The sequence below is a fragment of the Haliotis rubra genome, unplaced genomic scaffold (assembly GCF_003918875.1).
Source record: "Haliotis rubra isolate DU_JTF1 unplaced genomic scaffold, ASM391887v1 Scf278, whole genome shotgun sequence".
NCBI lineage: Eukaryota > Metazoa > Mollusca > Gastropoda > Lepetellida > Haliotidae > Haliotis > Haliotis rubra.
In genome coordinates, this window is record NW_025766869.1 from 302,372 (window position 1) to 316,836 (window position 14,465).

Here is a 14,465-nt window from a genome sequence, read left to right on the forward strand (position 1 = left end):
CCCAGCAATTGCTTGCGGTGGTGGCTTAGAGTCCGGAACTGGAACCTGGAGGCGAGTCTGGTTCAGTGATGAATCACTATTTCTTCTTCACCGGCGAGAAGGAAACTCAGAAACTGGGAAACTCAGAAAAATACGGACAGCCTTATCAAGGAATAGACAATTGACAATCTTCATAGGATTTAATTAGCAAAAACAGTTTGGAGACGAACCCTGTTGTACAATCCACCACGTGACATGTGAACATACACTCGAAACCATTGTCATGTTATCAACACTATTGTTTTTATCTTTGAAATATATTCTGAATCCATGATGGATATTTTGTTTTGTAATTCAAGTAACAATTACATTCAAAGTACCCGTGAGGTCAATGGTTTTAAGCATATAATTGTACGTCATGAATACACAAAGCCTTTTAGAAAATGTTTCAATGTCAAGGGTTGGGTATGGCCAAAATTTATTGGCCATATATTGTGATATATTGTGATATGTGTTGGCGTATTGCAATATGCATTGCAATATATTGTGAAAGTGTAACACATGGGTTAAGGTAACGACATTACTGTTTCCTTTCTTTTGAAACAATGCCACTGGCCACTGTCAGGTCTTGATGTAATTGTACAAGAGATCAATAGAAAATGTTTCCAAATTGAAGACTTCCGTTTATAGTGCAGGCTATTGGAGTTTGGAAAAAAGCATCTGCAGCGGCGTCCGCCATTTTGGTTTGTTTATCCCTACAACGAGTGCCGGTACCATTCTATCTTTTTTTATTTATATTGTTTAAAATAAAAGTCACGCGAATGCTCAAAACTATTAATGTATAATAAAAAAACAACAACGAAATACAAATGTTATTAGTAGTTTTCACTACATCACGAAAATTACCGATCGTATCGCATGAACCGGTTATCGAAAAGTGTACCGCAATATATCGTATTATGAAGTTCGGTTTGCAATATACATGTAAACCGGTATTATCGCCCATCCCTACTAATGTCATAATTGTTGTTTTGGAGATTATGCTTAGTCAGTCAAGTACTGATTCTTGCACTTTCTTGGGAGTCTCATCATGGTTTCTGTATCCTTTGAACTGATATATGTGTGTCCTGAAACAAATTGTAACCGAAAACTATAATTGTCTTTGATCATCTGACAGTGCTTGCTTTGTGTTAAGGTGACATTGAGACTGTAGGGCGTCACCTGGTACCACATCCCACGGTCACATGACTGTCACCTGACACCACCGCCTGCATCAACCATGGCCTCTTATATCCCCACGTGTAATCTGATACCTGGGTCTCGTGCACTCTTTTCCTTGACCTTCACTCGCCGTCCAGCCTCAGAGAAGCATCGTCCCATGCAAAATGGTTTCTCCCTGCTTTCCAGTTTTGGGATTATTGCTGATAATCTTTGAGGTAAGTCAATGTATTTATTGAATTACCATGGATACAGGAATCTTCGCACATACGTACCATTTCAAATCCAGGAACCGCACTTCACTCCAGAATATATGTTACTCACATATGAGCATGGCAGGAAGACCCAATCCATCCACTTTTAATATCGATGTCCCTACATTACAGTCAGCAACCGTCCCTCAAAGCCATCTTTGCACTAAGATGATCGTAGCTCCGTAAGGGTAAAATCGCCTTGCTGAACAGGTCAGAAAGCAACCTTTGCTGCTTGGGTGACGTTATCTCCTGAACTCCAACACTGGCTTACGATCACCGTAGAACTAAGATCGCTTTGTGGATCGGGGGTCTGGTCCCGGATTCACAAAGCCATCTTAGCGATAACTCCCATACTTCAACGTTGGCTGTGTATTGGGAGTGAGTGAGTTGAGTTTTTACGCCACACTCTGCAATATTCCAGCTATATGGCGGCGTGTATTGACAAGTCAGTTGTACTGCAATATGTTACGATTCTGGTATTCCGATACGTATTGCGATATATTGGGAGTGTTTGACAGTAAGTGACACTGGTTGTACATGCAGAGCCTATTTTCCCTAAAGCCCTAAAAATAAATGTTATGGTTATGAAGACAGAAATCTCGAATTTGATTTTGAGGGATTGTAAATTTTGAATGCTGTTGTCAATTAATTATATGGAAAACGTCAGTGTGAATGAAAGTCTGTGTACATTTTAACTTAATGCACACAGATAATCACAAAACTTCATTTATTTTGACATTACCCAATATACCGGTCCTGAGATATATACATTGCAACACGTATCTTTTGAAAGGCGTATTGCGATGTAACGGCATTCCGATAATAACGTGCAGTCCTACTAATACATGACATTAAGCCTTGGTGCTAGTTTATAAAGTTACAAGGAGTTACAAGGTCCTTTTGGAAAAGCACTGACACCAAAGTGTAGGGTTCGATTCAGCTCATTGGTATATTGTGTCAAGGGAGTGAGTTTAGTTTTACGCCGCTTTCAGCAATATTCCAGCAACATCACGGCGCGGAACACCAGAAATGGGCTTCACACACCTTCACACATAGTCCCCATGTGAGGAATTGGACGCCGGCCTTTGGCATAGAGAGCGAACGCTTCACCCACTAGACTACCCCACCGCCCGATATTATGTCAAGACCGTCTTAGTCGACTAACGCAGTTTGAGAGGACATCTGGAATCTCAGTATGACGTATTCAGAAATTAAACAATACCGACAGTTCGTTTTCACAAAAAATGTCAGATATGAATTAGGTTCCATTGACAATATACAAACGTATGTGTTTATTGATCAATGCAGTTCCTGATCAGCTGTAGACTTCCTTTAATAGATGTATCTATTTTCGACGTATTTTTAAACGTAGTATATTTGTCGTTTTAATTTTTGGCTGCACTCGGTCACTATCGACAGTGATTGAGGGGATGATAGAAAACCAGCTTGGGTCCATGCAGGTAGGAAATGTACTGTAAGTCACTATTGTCCCAAGTATGGTGATCTGCCTCCAGTTGTTGGCAATCTATTGCCCGTTTTCATATTGCGTTGTTTAGAAAATATTATTTTGTGGTTATTTACTAGTTTTAAAATTTAAATCTGTGAAAATCGAAGTATATATACAGCGTTTAAGATTTTAGAAAGCATATCTTTTTTATGGTCAAGATATGGCTGAAATATTGCCGATATGACTCTTGTTCTTAACTCACTCCCGCCGCCATATAGCTGGAATATTGCTGAGTGCGGCGTAAAACTAAACTCACTCTCTCTCTCTCTCTCTCTCTCTCTCTCTCTCTCTCTCTCTCTCTCTCTCTCTCTCTCTCTCTCTCTCTCTCTCTCTCTCTCTCTCTCTCTCTCTCTCTCTCTCTCTCTCTCTCTCTCTCTCTCTCTCTCTCTCTCTCTCTCTCTCTCTCTCTCTCTCTCTCTCTCTCTTAGGTGAACCGTGCTCTGTTCAGGACATGAAACTATAGTTTTGTAACAGAATCAACAACTGGTACATTGATAAACATTAAATGCGAGCAGGCAGCTAGCAGATTTAGGCGGGATTTAAGTCTCGTCATTCCACGCAGCGAAGATCATAGCTGACCAAGGAATCATATTATACAGATCTAAAATTATTTTCCGAAAAGGACCTGCTGCGGGCATATTGTACATTTCGCTGTGCATCTCATAAATTGAAAGTTCAGTTAGATACATTTAAATGTTATGATAACCCCAATGCATTGTTATGTACAAAATGTGTCCTGGGCTGTACCGAGGACGAATTTCACTTTTTTTTTATTTGTCATTATAAGACAAGCAGAAAATTGTTTTACCAGAATATTATTATAATAATCCGTCTGTTAAAAAAGTGTATCAACTGATAGCATCCACTGACAAAAAACGTATTAAACCTTTGTCGTGGTATTGATATTGTTGTGAATGATAAACGGGCATGTGCCTGTGTGCAGCATTGTGTCTGTATTAGTAATATGGGTCACATGGCTCCAAATGCTAGTAAACGTGTCATTTGTCACTTGTCAGATCTAAAACAGCCTTTGGAAAAGTGGGAGTGGAACATCTCTATGCCACATCTCCACACAGACCCTGCACAACTTATCTGACCTGATAAGCACACTTTGATCATGTTCGAGTCGTGTTACAATGTTCGTCTTGTTATCAAGGGTTAGGTGCGCTCAATTACACCCAGTATTACATGCATTAGCGATGCTCTCTCTCCGTTGTCATATCAATCAGCAACGCCCTCTACCGCCCATCATTTTGTTTCAAACATGGCCGTCGTTCGAGGATGAAGTAAATGGATACTACTTTCGCATCGCAAATCCAATCTATATATGTCGATATCCATTCTCCTGTTGCACTAGCTCGAGATACTGGGACATGAGTTCTAGACATCTTCCTGAAGCATGGACTTTCTGAATAAATAAGTTCATTTTCCTTCCTTGACTAGACCCGTGAAGATCCGGGGTAGAATAGGTCTTCAGCAACCCATGTGCTTGCCATAAAAAGGCGACTATCTTGTCGTAAGAGGCGACTAACGGGATCGGGTGGTCAGTTTCGCTGACTTGGTTGACACATGTCATCGGTTCCCAATTGCGCAGATCGATGCTCATGCTGTTGATCACTGGATTGTCTGGTCCAGACTCGATTATTTACAGACCGCCGCCATATAGCTGGAATATTGCTGAGTGCGGCGTAAAACTAAACTCACTCACTCACTCACTCACTCACTTCCTTGACTACTTAGTCTGGAATTGCCTGGTTCGCGAGTTATGCCCCTTCTATGCCTCTTCTATTGGCCAATAAGACTCCACGTTTCAGAATGCATTTGCTTCAAACAAAACGACAGTCTGAAAGAAATACGAGTTATATCTCGCGAGGCACCTGTGTCAAATCTCTAGAACCAGCTGATAAAAACATTTGGAAATATCTCTCCACGACCAACACATTGCAAATCGTTCAAAACATCTAAATTTTTTACGGAATGTTCAATGTTGCTGTGTTGTTTTCCAACATGATGTCGGCAGTATTTTGCGATTCTGCTATGCATAGTCTATAATTTCGTAACTGCATTCTAGACGTTGGTGAGTCTATAATGCAGCATACGACTTTATGGATAACAGATGCTTGTTTATTGTATAGCGCGACGTTTCGGCGTAGATTCTTACACCGTTAAGAAACTAAGAGTGCTTGACAACTTGATAACGATGTAAGAATCTACATCGAAATGTCGTTCTATGCAATAAACAAGAAACAAGTCGTATGCTTCATTATGCAGAGTCCCGTTAGACACAACTGTTATTTTGGCGATTATTAATTTTATTTTATTTTGTGTGTATGTGTGTGTGTATTATTGTGTGGGGGCGATTATGCTTTCTCAGTCATGTACTGTTTATTGCACTTTCTTGGATTGGTCAGTTACCAACCGTGCCTCAGACAGATGAGTTCAGGGCGCTTCAAATGGTCAGTTAGTTACACCATGCTTTGTGTTACTGGCCGTCGTAAGCCTGAAATATCCAAACGTGTCATGGCTTAAAGTAATGCTACGTAGTCCCAGGTACAACACCCAGGTTGGTCGTCATGAAACATGTTACCGTGAAGATCCGGGTTAGAATCTGGGGATTTGATTGAGTAAATAATCATGAAATATGAAATATGTTAAAAACCGTATCACAGTAACGAGAAGAAGACTCTGAAACAGTGTACGTGCGGAATGCTGCCTGGATTGTACCTCGCCTGCGACAACTGACCACAACCAGACCAACATGCGTTCCTGTTATCAATGTGTGTTGATTTCACAGTCTGCACACGTTTATTGTCACTACAATATTTTCAAAATCACATTTGCATTGACAGTATTGTTTCTGGTTTATTTGAAGCATTGTTCTGCAGAGAATGCATATCTGGTATTTTAGGCAATTATTTTCCTCGTGTCATATTTGGCATAATTTATTGTCAAATTCCTGATTTCAGTTATTCACTGAAAGGTTTACCGCAATTATATTTTACGTCGTGCCAGTTCGTTTCAATAATAAGCCCGGCGGCCGTATGACGGTGTGACGATATGAATACGACGAATGAATTGATATCAGTAGTTCAGGTTGTGATAATACTCCCTCTGTTGATTCAACGTTTAGAGACAATATATATTTTCTGAAACGTCGTTTACCATGTTAATACAGACATGAGCTCCTGCCCTGTTCACCCACCAAAACCCCCAACCCCACCCCTACTCCACCCCACCGCTACCCCCAAGTAACATTCCTTATCCCCACACATGCAGCTTACCTCGCTGCCAGCAGACGTCCAGAATGTACTCACTCACTCACTCTCACCCATTTATTCACTATAAGTACTTATGTAGGCTAATAATAGTCGCATCTCAATGATATCAATACACTTGTGTTTACACGAAGTAAATTTGTATTTTCTCTTTGCAGGTTTCAGGACAAACGTTGCCCAACTACGAGGTGACAACGATTGCGGTAAGGATGATTCCGATCCTTGTCCCTGACTGACACTAACCCCGTTAATAGACCGGTGGTCCATTTTCAGACAAGATGACCTAATGAACGATTCCAATTTCGATTTCCACAATCTAGTCTAGGTTAAGAGATTAAGACTGACAAAAACAGATTGTCGTGATATGTTCAGTAAGCGGCACCGAGTCTGGTCAAAGTGTTCGTTTAGTTCCACATTGCAGCAATTATCAGTTGCCTGGGATGTTCTATTATTGTGGGGGCGGTGGGGTAGCCTAGTGGCTCGTCACGCCGAAGACCCGGGTTCGAATCCCCACATGGGTACAATGTGTGAAGCCAATTTCTGGTGTCCCCCGCCGTGATGTTGCTGGAATATTGCTAAAAGCGGCGTAAAACCATACTCAGTCAGTCAGTCAGTCAGTCTATTATTGTGGGAGAATCTTTCTAATTATATTACGATATCGTCGGTTAATGCTCCAATGACATTCATCAGACTTGTTTGTGGCACATTGATAGACAAACAGGTGTTTGAGCTTTAGAAACAAAATGCTATTTGTATACACAACCAAAAGACACAAAAGATGTTGTGCTATAGTGAGCAGATACACCTGAAACACGTGTGAAATGCTATTGAAGTTCTTTGCTATGTCGTCATTAACTGTACCGTGAAGTTAAGATATACCTACTACCCGTGAAGATCCGGGTTAGAATGAACCTTCAATAACCCATGCTTGTCGTAAGAGGCGACTAACGGGATCGGGTAGTCAGGCTCGCTGGCTTGGTTGACACATGTCATCGGTTCCCGATTGCGCAGATCGATGCTCATACTGTTGATCACTGGATTGTCTGTTCCAGACTCGGTTATTTACAGACCGCCGCCATATAGCTGGAATATTGCTGAGTGCGGCGAAAACTGAACTCACTCACTCACAGCTGTACTTACAATGAACCATGAACTGATAAAAAGCGTCGTCTTTTATATGATAGGCTGACTGGTTGATATTTGCATCCACTGTTAATCAATACAATATATATTCGAGAACACCAAGTTCCAGGGCATATGAGTTCCCCCGCAGCACACGACAAGAGTTGCAAAATGAACATTCATATGTTTGATCATAAAAATACCATGGTCCAAATTGGATACACGTAAATTAACGTCTGTCTCCTCGCATTGAATCTGACAAATATAAATTATTCTTCCACTGTTTTGATGCCTCTGATTGACATATCCAAAGGTCCTCCCTTGTATTATACGTCCGATCCTCTCACTGAATACTTCTCGTGCGATGGTGAAAGCGAGTTGTGATGCGTGTTGAATCAGACGTATCTTATTCTCATTTGAAACCTCTGAATGACATATGCAAAGGTCTACCCTTGTATTATACGTCCGATCCTCTTACAGAATGCTCCCCGTGTGATGGCGAAAGCGAGTTGTGATGCGTCTTGAATCAGATATATCTTATTCTCATTTGAAACATCTGAATGACATATCCAATGGTCTACCCTTGTATTATACGTCCGATCCTCTTACAGAATGCTCCCCATGTGATGGCGAAAGCGAGTGGGTCGGGTTATGAAGGTATCATCATTGACATTCTCCAAGAGCTCTCCAAGAGGGCCAACTTCACCTACACCATCAGACTTGTGAGAGACGGATCCTATGGCAGCCCTGTAAGGGGAGGAAATGGTACTTGGAATGGAATGATTGGGGAAATTCTTAGAAATGTACGTATATGTGTGGTCTCAGGAATTAGGAATTAAGACATCGAGTATGGATCAAACGACTGCATGTGTGTGTGTTTGTTGTTTAAAAGCCACACTGAGCAATATTCCCGTGGACCAGACACTCCAGTGATATGAGATATCAACACAAAAAGTCGATGGAAATAGGTGTATGACATTTTGAAAGAAGCGGTAATAAAAGGAGCGAAAACATTGATTTTCCTTGAATTCCTATAACAAATAATACATTGGATATATAAGTAAGACGTAAAGCTCATGAGTATGTCTATGTCTTAATGTCAAAACAGTTACGACGTTCTACGTTTCGGGAAGGTCAAGGTACTTCAGAGTTGACATTGTGGCAATTCATCTTTAACGTTTCCAAACTTAGGAGAGTGTTTAGAACGTTTTTGCAGAAGGGAAACTGTGTTTTTGCTGTACATACATATTGTTATCAAGGAAAAATGCTCGAATGTGGAGGGGCGGTGGGGTAGCCTAGTGGTTAAAGCGTTCATGCGTCACGCCGAAGACCCGGGTTCGATTCCCCACATGGGCACAATGTGTGAAGCCCATTTCTAGTGTCCTCCGTCGTGATATTGCTGGAATATTGTTAAAAGCGGCGTAAAACCAAACTCACTCACTCACTCAAAAATGTGGATTGAGTGGTTTCAAGGTTATATGATATTCTCATGCTATCAACCACTGCGTAGGCCTCATGTATTTTTACCAATAGTCAATCACTTAGAGATGGTTTTACGAATCCTATCGTCGTTAGAGGCGACAACAGGACATCCACCTTATTTAGGTTGACCCGTGTCATCGTCTTCAAGTTGTGAAAAAAGATTGAGTAAACAAGGAAAACGGGTAGTGGCTTATCTGTGATTAAGATAATACTCCTTTGAAAAAAGGTTTCCGAGTTCTCTCCCTTTGTACATATGATTTTATCATACCGTCAATGTTTGCCGCCAGGAGGCCCACATTGCTGCCGCAGCGATGACCATCATGCCGCAGAGAGCTGCAGTCGTGCGCTTCACGCAGCCCTACGTCGATGCCGGTCTGAGGATCCTTTACAAGAGGCCCACTGATTGGATGACCAACGAGCCCTTGTTTGTCCTTCTGTCAGTCTTCACTCCCGGGCTGTGGGTCGTGGTCATTCTACTCATTGCCGCCATTTCAGCTCTCCTCCACGTCATTGCTCGATTCAGTCCGCTAGAGGACGCTTCACTTGGCGAGAAAAAACGAGATAACGAGGGACTGACCATCTTCAACAGCTTCCTGTACACTTTCAGCGTCCTTGGATGGCAAAGTAAGTCTGATGATTAGATATCAGTTGATAACGAGAATATAATTCCTTCAAACAAAGTGCAATGTGAATCACTCAAAGTATAGAAAACTTAAGTAAAGGGCAGCGACAGTGTGGGAATCATTGTTTGTTTTTAAGTAAACACGATGACGTCATGTTATTGTTGTTGCCTTTGAGGAAATCACAAACCATGATCTCTGACCAGGTAAAATTAACTTTGAGAGTGAGCATATTTTACCCCACCTTTGGGCAATGTACCAGCAAAGCCACGGCAGAGAACACCAGAAGCTGGCTTGACACATTGTACCCCTGTGGGGAATCCAAGCAGTGTCTTGGCTCTTGGCTCTAGGCCCACCACCCCGACAAAATATGACAGAGCTACAGATAACCTTTTTGGTCATTGAGTTATGTACCCGCTTGCCTTCATCTCAATTGGGTATCCTAATTTTCCTCTGAGTAACCAAACAAATTGTACTCACCTCACTCAAAATCAATTGGGTATTTTGCCTTTTTCCATTAATTGTTAAAATATAATAAAATTTAAATGTTAGTGTTTGTTATTTATATTTGATCTGTAATATGAGAAACGATATGAAAGACTGCTAGTTGAGTGTTCATGTGCCGAAAAAGAACCTGTAAATATACCTCAGTTGCTTTATCTATCCACTGGTACTCAAGCTAAGATTTGACAGTTTTCTGTGTACGCATGTACAATCAAATTTATTGAGTATTTACAAAAATACAAGCGTACATGTACGCAACAGACGTAATAGGAATTGAGTTTCACATAAATATTTGCGTATTTTACGCAGATACGCAGCTTATCTGTACCTCTGAATTAATATGTTTGAAAAAAATAAACAAAAGATGTTATCCTTAATATGGCATAAAGTCGGGAACATACTCAAATATTTTGTCACTGAATGTCGGATCCATTGAAAGTTAATTCCACTGCAAAATAATAATCAAACTAGGACCTATCTACTGCTGGAACCGTTGGGTTAAATTTTGGTGTGATTACAACCAACGAAGATTGAAAGAAACCAAACGTACATACTGACTAGTACACTCTGAAAAACAAACAACATTGATGCACAAATACATGCATACATCTAAAATACATGCATACACCCGAGTGTGAAGTTGTGTGGTGTCACCCTGTGGAAGAGACTCGTTTCAAATGTAACCTGTCCCAGGAAGGAATATGTGATTTGGCTGTGAAACCCCTGGATCACCTGTGAGCAGGTTGTATCCTCCCCGGGGAGTGGAGAATGTTAACTGGAATACATATCTGAGCAACACTAGAATAGGTATAATGAAAAAAGAACGGCTGTGACAATATCTTTATTATTAAAGTTATTTGTAGCAGTGGGGGTGGTGGAGGAAGTAGTTGAAGTTATTAATGCTAAAAAATATTATTACATACTAGGTGCAGCAGCAGCAGCAGCAGTAGCAGTTGTATTAGTTGGCATTATTTCCATTATTACTTAGCAGCAGCAGTAGTAGAAGTAAACTTTAATTATTAATTGTTACTATTAAGTGAGTGGTAGTAGCAGCAGCAGCTGGAATGAATAACGTGTTCTCTGGATGTAAATGTCTGTATTGTCGAGGTATTTCGTTTATGGGGAAAATCTATTTCAAATTCATTGTTCGCGTACAATGTACGATAACCTTGGCTTGTTTCAGACTACACCCCTTCCCCGCGGTCATTATCAGGTCGCATCCTGGTGGCGTTCTGGTGGCTGTTCTCCCTCCTCACCATCGTCGCCTTCACTGCCAACCTCACCGCCTTCTTCATGACCAGAGAACCTAACGTCTCCAGGGTTCCTTTCACATCATTCTCAGAACTTGTCCGACAGAAGAAAATCACCTATGGCGCTTTCAAATACGGGTCCACCGAGATGTTCTTCCGGACGACGAGAATGCCCCTCGCGAGACGGATGTGGGCGAAGATGAATGCCAAGAACACCTTGATGAGAACCCTTGACCAAGGTATCAAAAGAGTCAGGGATGGGAACTTTGCATTCATCGTCGAAGGTCCCATGGCCGCCTATGCTGCTGGAAAGACGCCGTGTGACCTTACTGTCGTCGGCGAGCCACTGAACGACCGTGGCTACGCGTTTGCTTGTAGTAACAAAACCAACCTGTGTGGAATTCTCGACCAGAAAATCCTAGAATTGAAGGAAGAAGACTTCATCATCAACGTCACCAACAAATGGTCGTCAAGGGGCTGCAATCTCGACAAGGGGAGGGAACTCATTTATGACGGTGTGCCTTTCTTTGACTCTTTCGGCCGGAAAACCGGGTTACTGAAAGACAAGTCTGTGACCCTGAAGAGATTCGCTTCCGGTTTCATTTTCCTCTTCCTTGGAATATTCTTAGCTGGGCTCTGTCTTGTTGCTGAAATCATCTACGCCAAGAAGAGCGGTTACTCTGTCAATGTAAGTACACGATAGTCGGGCATAAAGTCCAAGAAACATTGTTTTTTCTTTCTAATGACAATCTACGAAACAAACAGTAAACTCCAAATGGATCCCCGAATCTAGACATCTTTCCAGACTTGAGTGGGGTTTGCCTTTTGTATTTCGATCTCTTCAATATGTGACGCAGACAATTGCCACATAATGCATTAGAGGGGGGTCAGTTAAGGTTGTTTCTTCGTCTTTTTAGAGAATTATCCGCTGAAGAATATTTTTAATACAAAGAAATAACACTTTATTTGAGGCAGAAAAAAGTATTTTCAATTTAAAGCACTCATATTAAAGATGTTTTTGAGATTCATACTGATGAAATATCGAGCAACAGTTTTGTAAATGAAATAATAATTAAACTTTTGACAAACTATTTTAGGAAATATAAAAACAATTTGTAAAAGTGATGAATAATTTATGTGGCATTGTTGTGTGTAGGTGCTTCCGAGTATGCGGACTTCAGACCAAGAACGAATCCAAGACTCATTCGACAGCGGCAGATAACTCTAGGATATATTTAGACAGTCCAGGACATTGAGAGTTACCTACCTTGAAGAACACCAACGCAATTATTTAAACAGCTGACGGAAAGAGGTGAACTGCGTTAGGAAATGATTGTTTGTATGGACGATATGTGTCTGAAAGTCTTTCTTAGGCCAATTCTTCTTAAATGGCGTGTTTATGCTATTGTGTGAGTGGATCAGTGTACATAGGTCATGAAGAATATACTAGTGCCACCTATCGATTTTGTTCATTCATGTAAATCCATATATCAAGACTAAATCTTAACTTGGCCTAGCAGGGATTGCCCTTGTATTTTTGTGTTGATGTGTTTTTAATGTGAAAGCTATATCCTCTGTAGGGATGGCCCTTTTTGAAAGTAGTGTATATAGGTATCTTATGTTTTTAGCTGTATAATCATTTAACCCATGTGATCCGTCATTAAGGAAAATATTAGTCTTCCGAATGTGAATAAATGTCAGTGATATCGTGAACACCATACCCAGTTATGTGTATACACAACCATCTAAATAAAAGTCTTGCACAGAACATGTGTTTTTTTTCCCTTAACTGTTGGCTTGTGAAGGATGACAGGTGAATCAGAACGTCGCATTCAAAATTTCAAGATTAATGCAATTATACGTCCGTGCGTGCGTGCCTGCGTTCATGCGTGTGTTACTGGGTTCAATATTTCAAGATTATTGCACTTATGTGTATGCCTGCGTGTGTACCTGCGTGCGAGTCAGCGTGCGCATGTGCGTGTGGATCTGGCTTTAACGCCATGTACGATTTCAAGATTATTGCTATTACATCAGTCTAAGTAAACTTAAGCTCAGTATTATTCGTTACACTGTGTGTGTTCTTAAATTATCTCACTGTTGGGGTTAGAGGATGTTAAAGTTTCAACTCGATCCAGTGGTTTCAGAATGTCCTTTAATCTTTCTTATGACACTTCTTCTACATACAATCCACACAATGAAAGAATAACAGTAACTAAACGTTAATTCGACAGTGACTAGACACTGGCTAGACAATGAATGCACAGTGGCTGGACAGTGGCTGGACAGGTTGAAAAACCGTACGTCCTCTAAGCCCACAACACACAATCCTATAACGCTCTCTTAGAAACTTAAAAACATGTCTTACTTCTTCAGTATCTTAAAGCTCTCTGCCTCTTTCTCACACTCTTTCATTCCACATGTGTCTCTTAAATTCAATGTCGGCCACTTATCGTGGTTGATCAGGTCAGAACCCATAGGACCCCACAAAGGCATTTAGTCTATAAGTCTTAGTTGCAGTGGTAAATCACAGCTGTCACCAGTCCTGGGAATGTAGCCTCGGACATCTGCTGGCAGCAGGGGCTGGCAGATTCTTATGTCTCAACTAATATATATAAACTAAGCATATGCAGCTTCTCACAAACAAACCCTCACAAAGTTACAAATATACTGAACGTCACTGAAAACGCACCAGTCTAAAATTGTCCATATTTTCATCAAGATGGATTTCAGCATGACAAAGATCAATGAATATACCTAACATGAAGTCGAAGGGCATGTCTAATTGATAAAATGCTTTAGAAATAAATTCCTGTCCAAAGTATGACTCTTAATTCCAAAATGCATCAACATGCAGCCACGCCATGAAGAAAGTGCGAATTTAATTCTGAAATCACATTACATTAAAAGCGGGTGTATGAGAACCGATTCTCATCGCTTCAATAACGATTGTGAAACGAGGACAGAGGTTAACACCTCACGAAAGAGAACGTGCACTAGGCATGATTCAGGTTGGCACCAGCAGCAGGGATATTGCTCGACAACTTGGACTTGGCCACTCCACAATCGTTAGGCTTCATAGACGACATCAGTAGACAGGCAGCACCCGTGACCTTCAATGACCTTGGCAACAACGTGTTACGACGCTCCATCAGGATCGCCATATTGACCTTGTCCATATCAGTGATTGAACAGTGCCGACTGCCAGGACTGCTGCACTAGTTCAATGTTGACGTGGGGGTCATCAGCGCTGACTC

General features: G+C 41.1%; 1 protein-coding gene across 1 annotated transcript; it reads left to right on the plus strand.

The window, feature by feature from the left end:
• Positions 1-1,310: 1,310 nt before the first annotated feature.
• On the plus strand, positions 1,311-12,979 carry LOC124281038 (glutamate receptor 4-like). The gene is made up of 6 exons (XM_046717050.1): positions 1,311-1,415; positions 6,392-6,436; positions 7,967-8,158; positions 9,125-9,461; positions 11,145-11,899; positions 12,368-12,979. Exons 1-6 carry the CDS (start codon positions 1,365-1,367, stop codon positions 12,431-12,433), a joined length of 1,446 nt encoding a protein of 481 aa, XP_046573006.1. The 5' UTR covers positions 1,311-1,364; the 3' UTR covers positions 12,434-12,979.
• Positions 12,980-14,465: the final 1,486 nt, after the last annotated feature.

Excerpts from the sequence above, each read along its gene's own strand:
- LOC124281038 (XM_046717050.1), top strand. The coding sequence starts at position 1,365 with ATGGTTTCTCCCTGCTTTCCAGTTTTGGGATTATTGCTGATAATCTTT. Across the intron at positions 1,416-6,391 it reads TATTGCTGATAATCTTTGAG|GTTTCAGGACAAACGTTGCC; the intron begins GTAAGTCAATGT and ends TTCTCTTTGCAG. Across the intron at positions 8,159-9,124 it reads TTGGGGAAATTCTTAGAAAT|GAGGCCCACATTGCTGCCGC; the intron begins GTACGTATATGT and ends GTTTGCCGCCAG.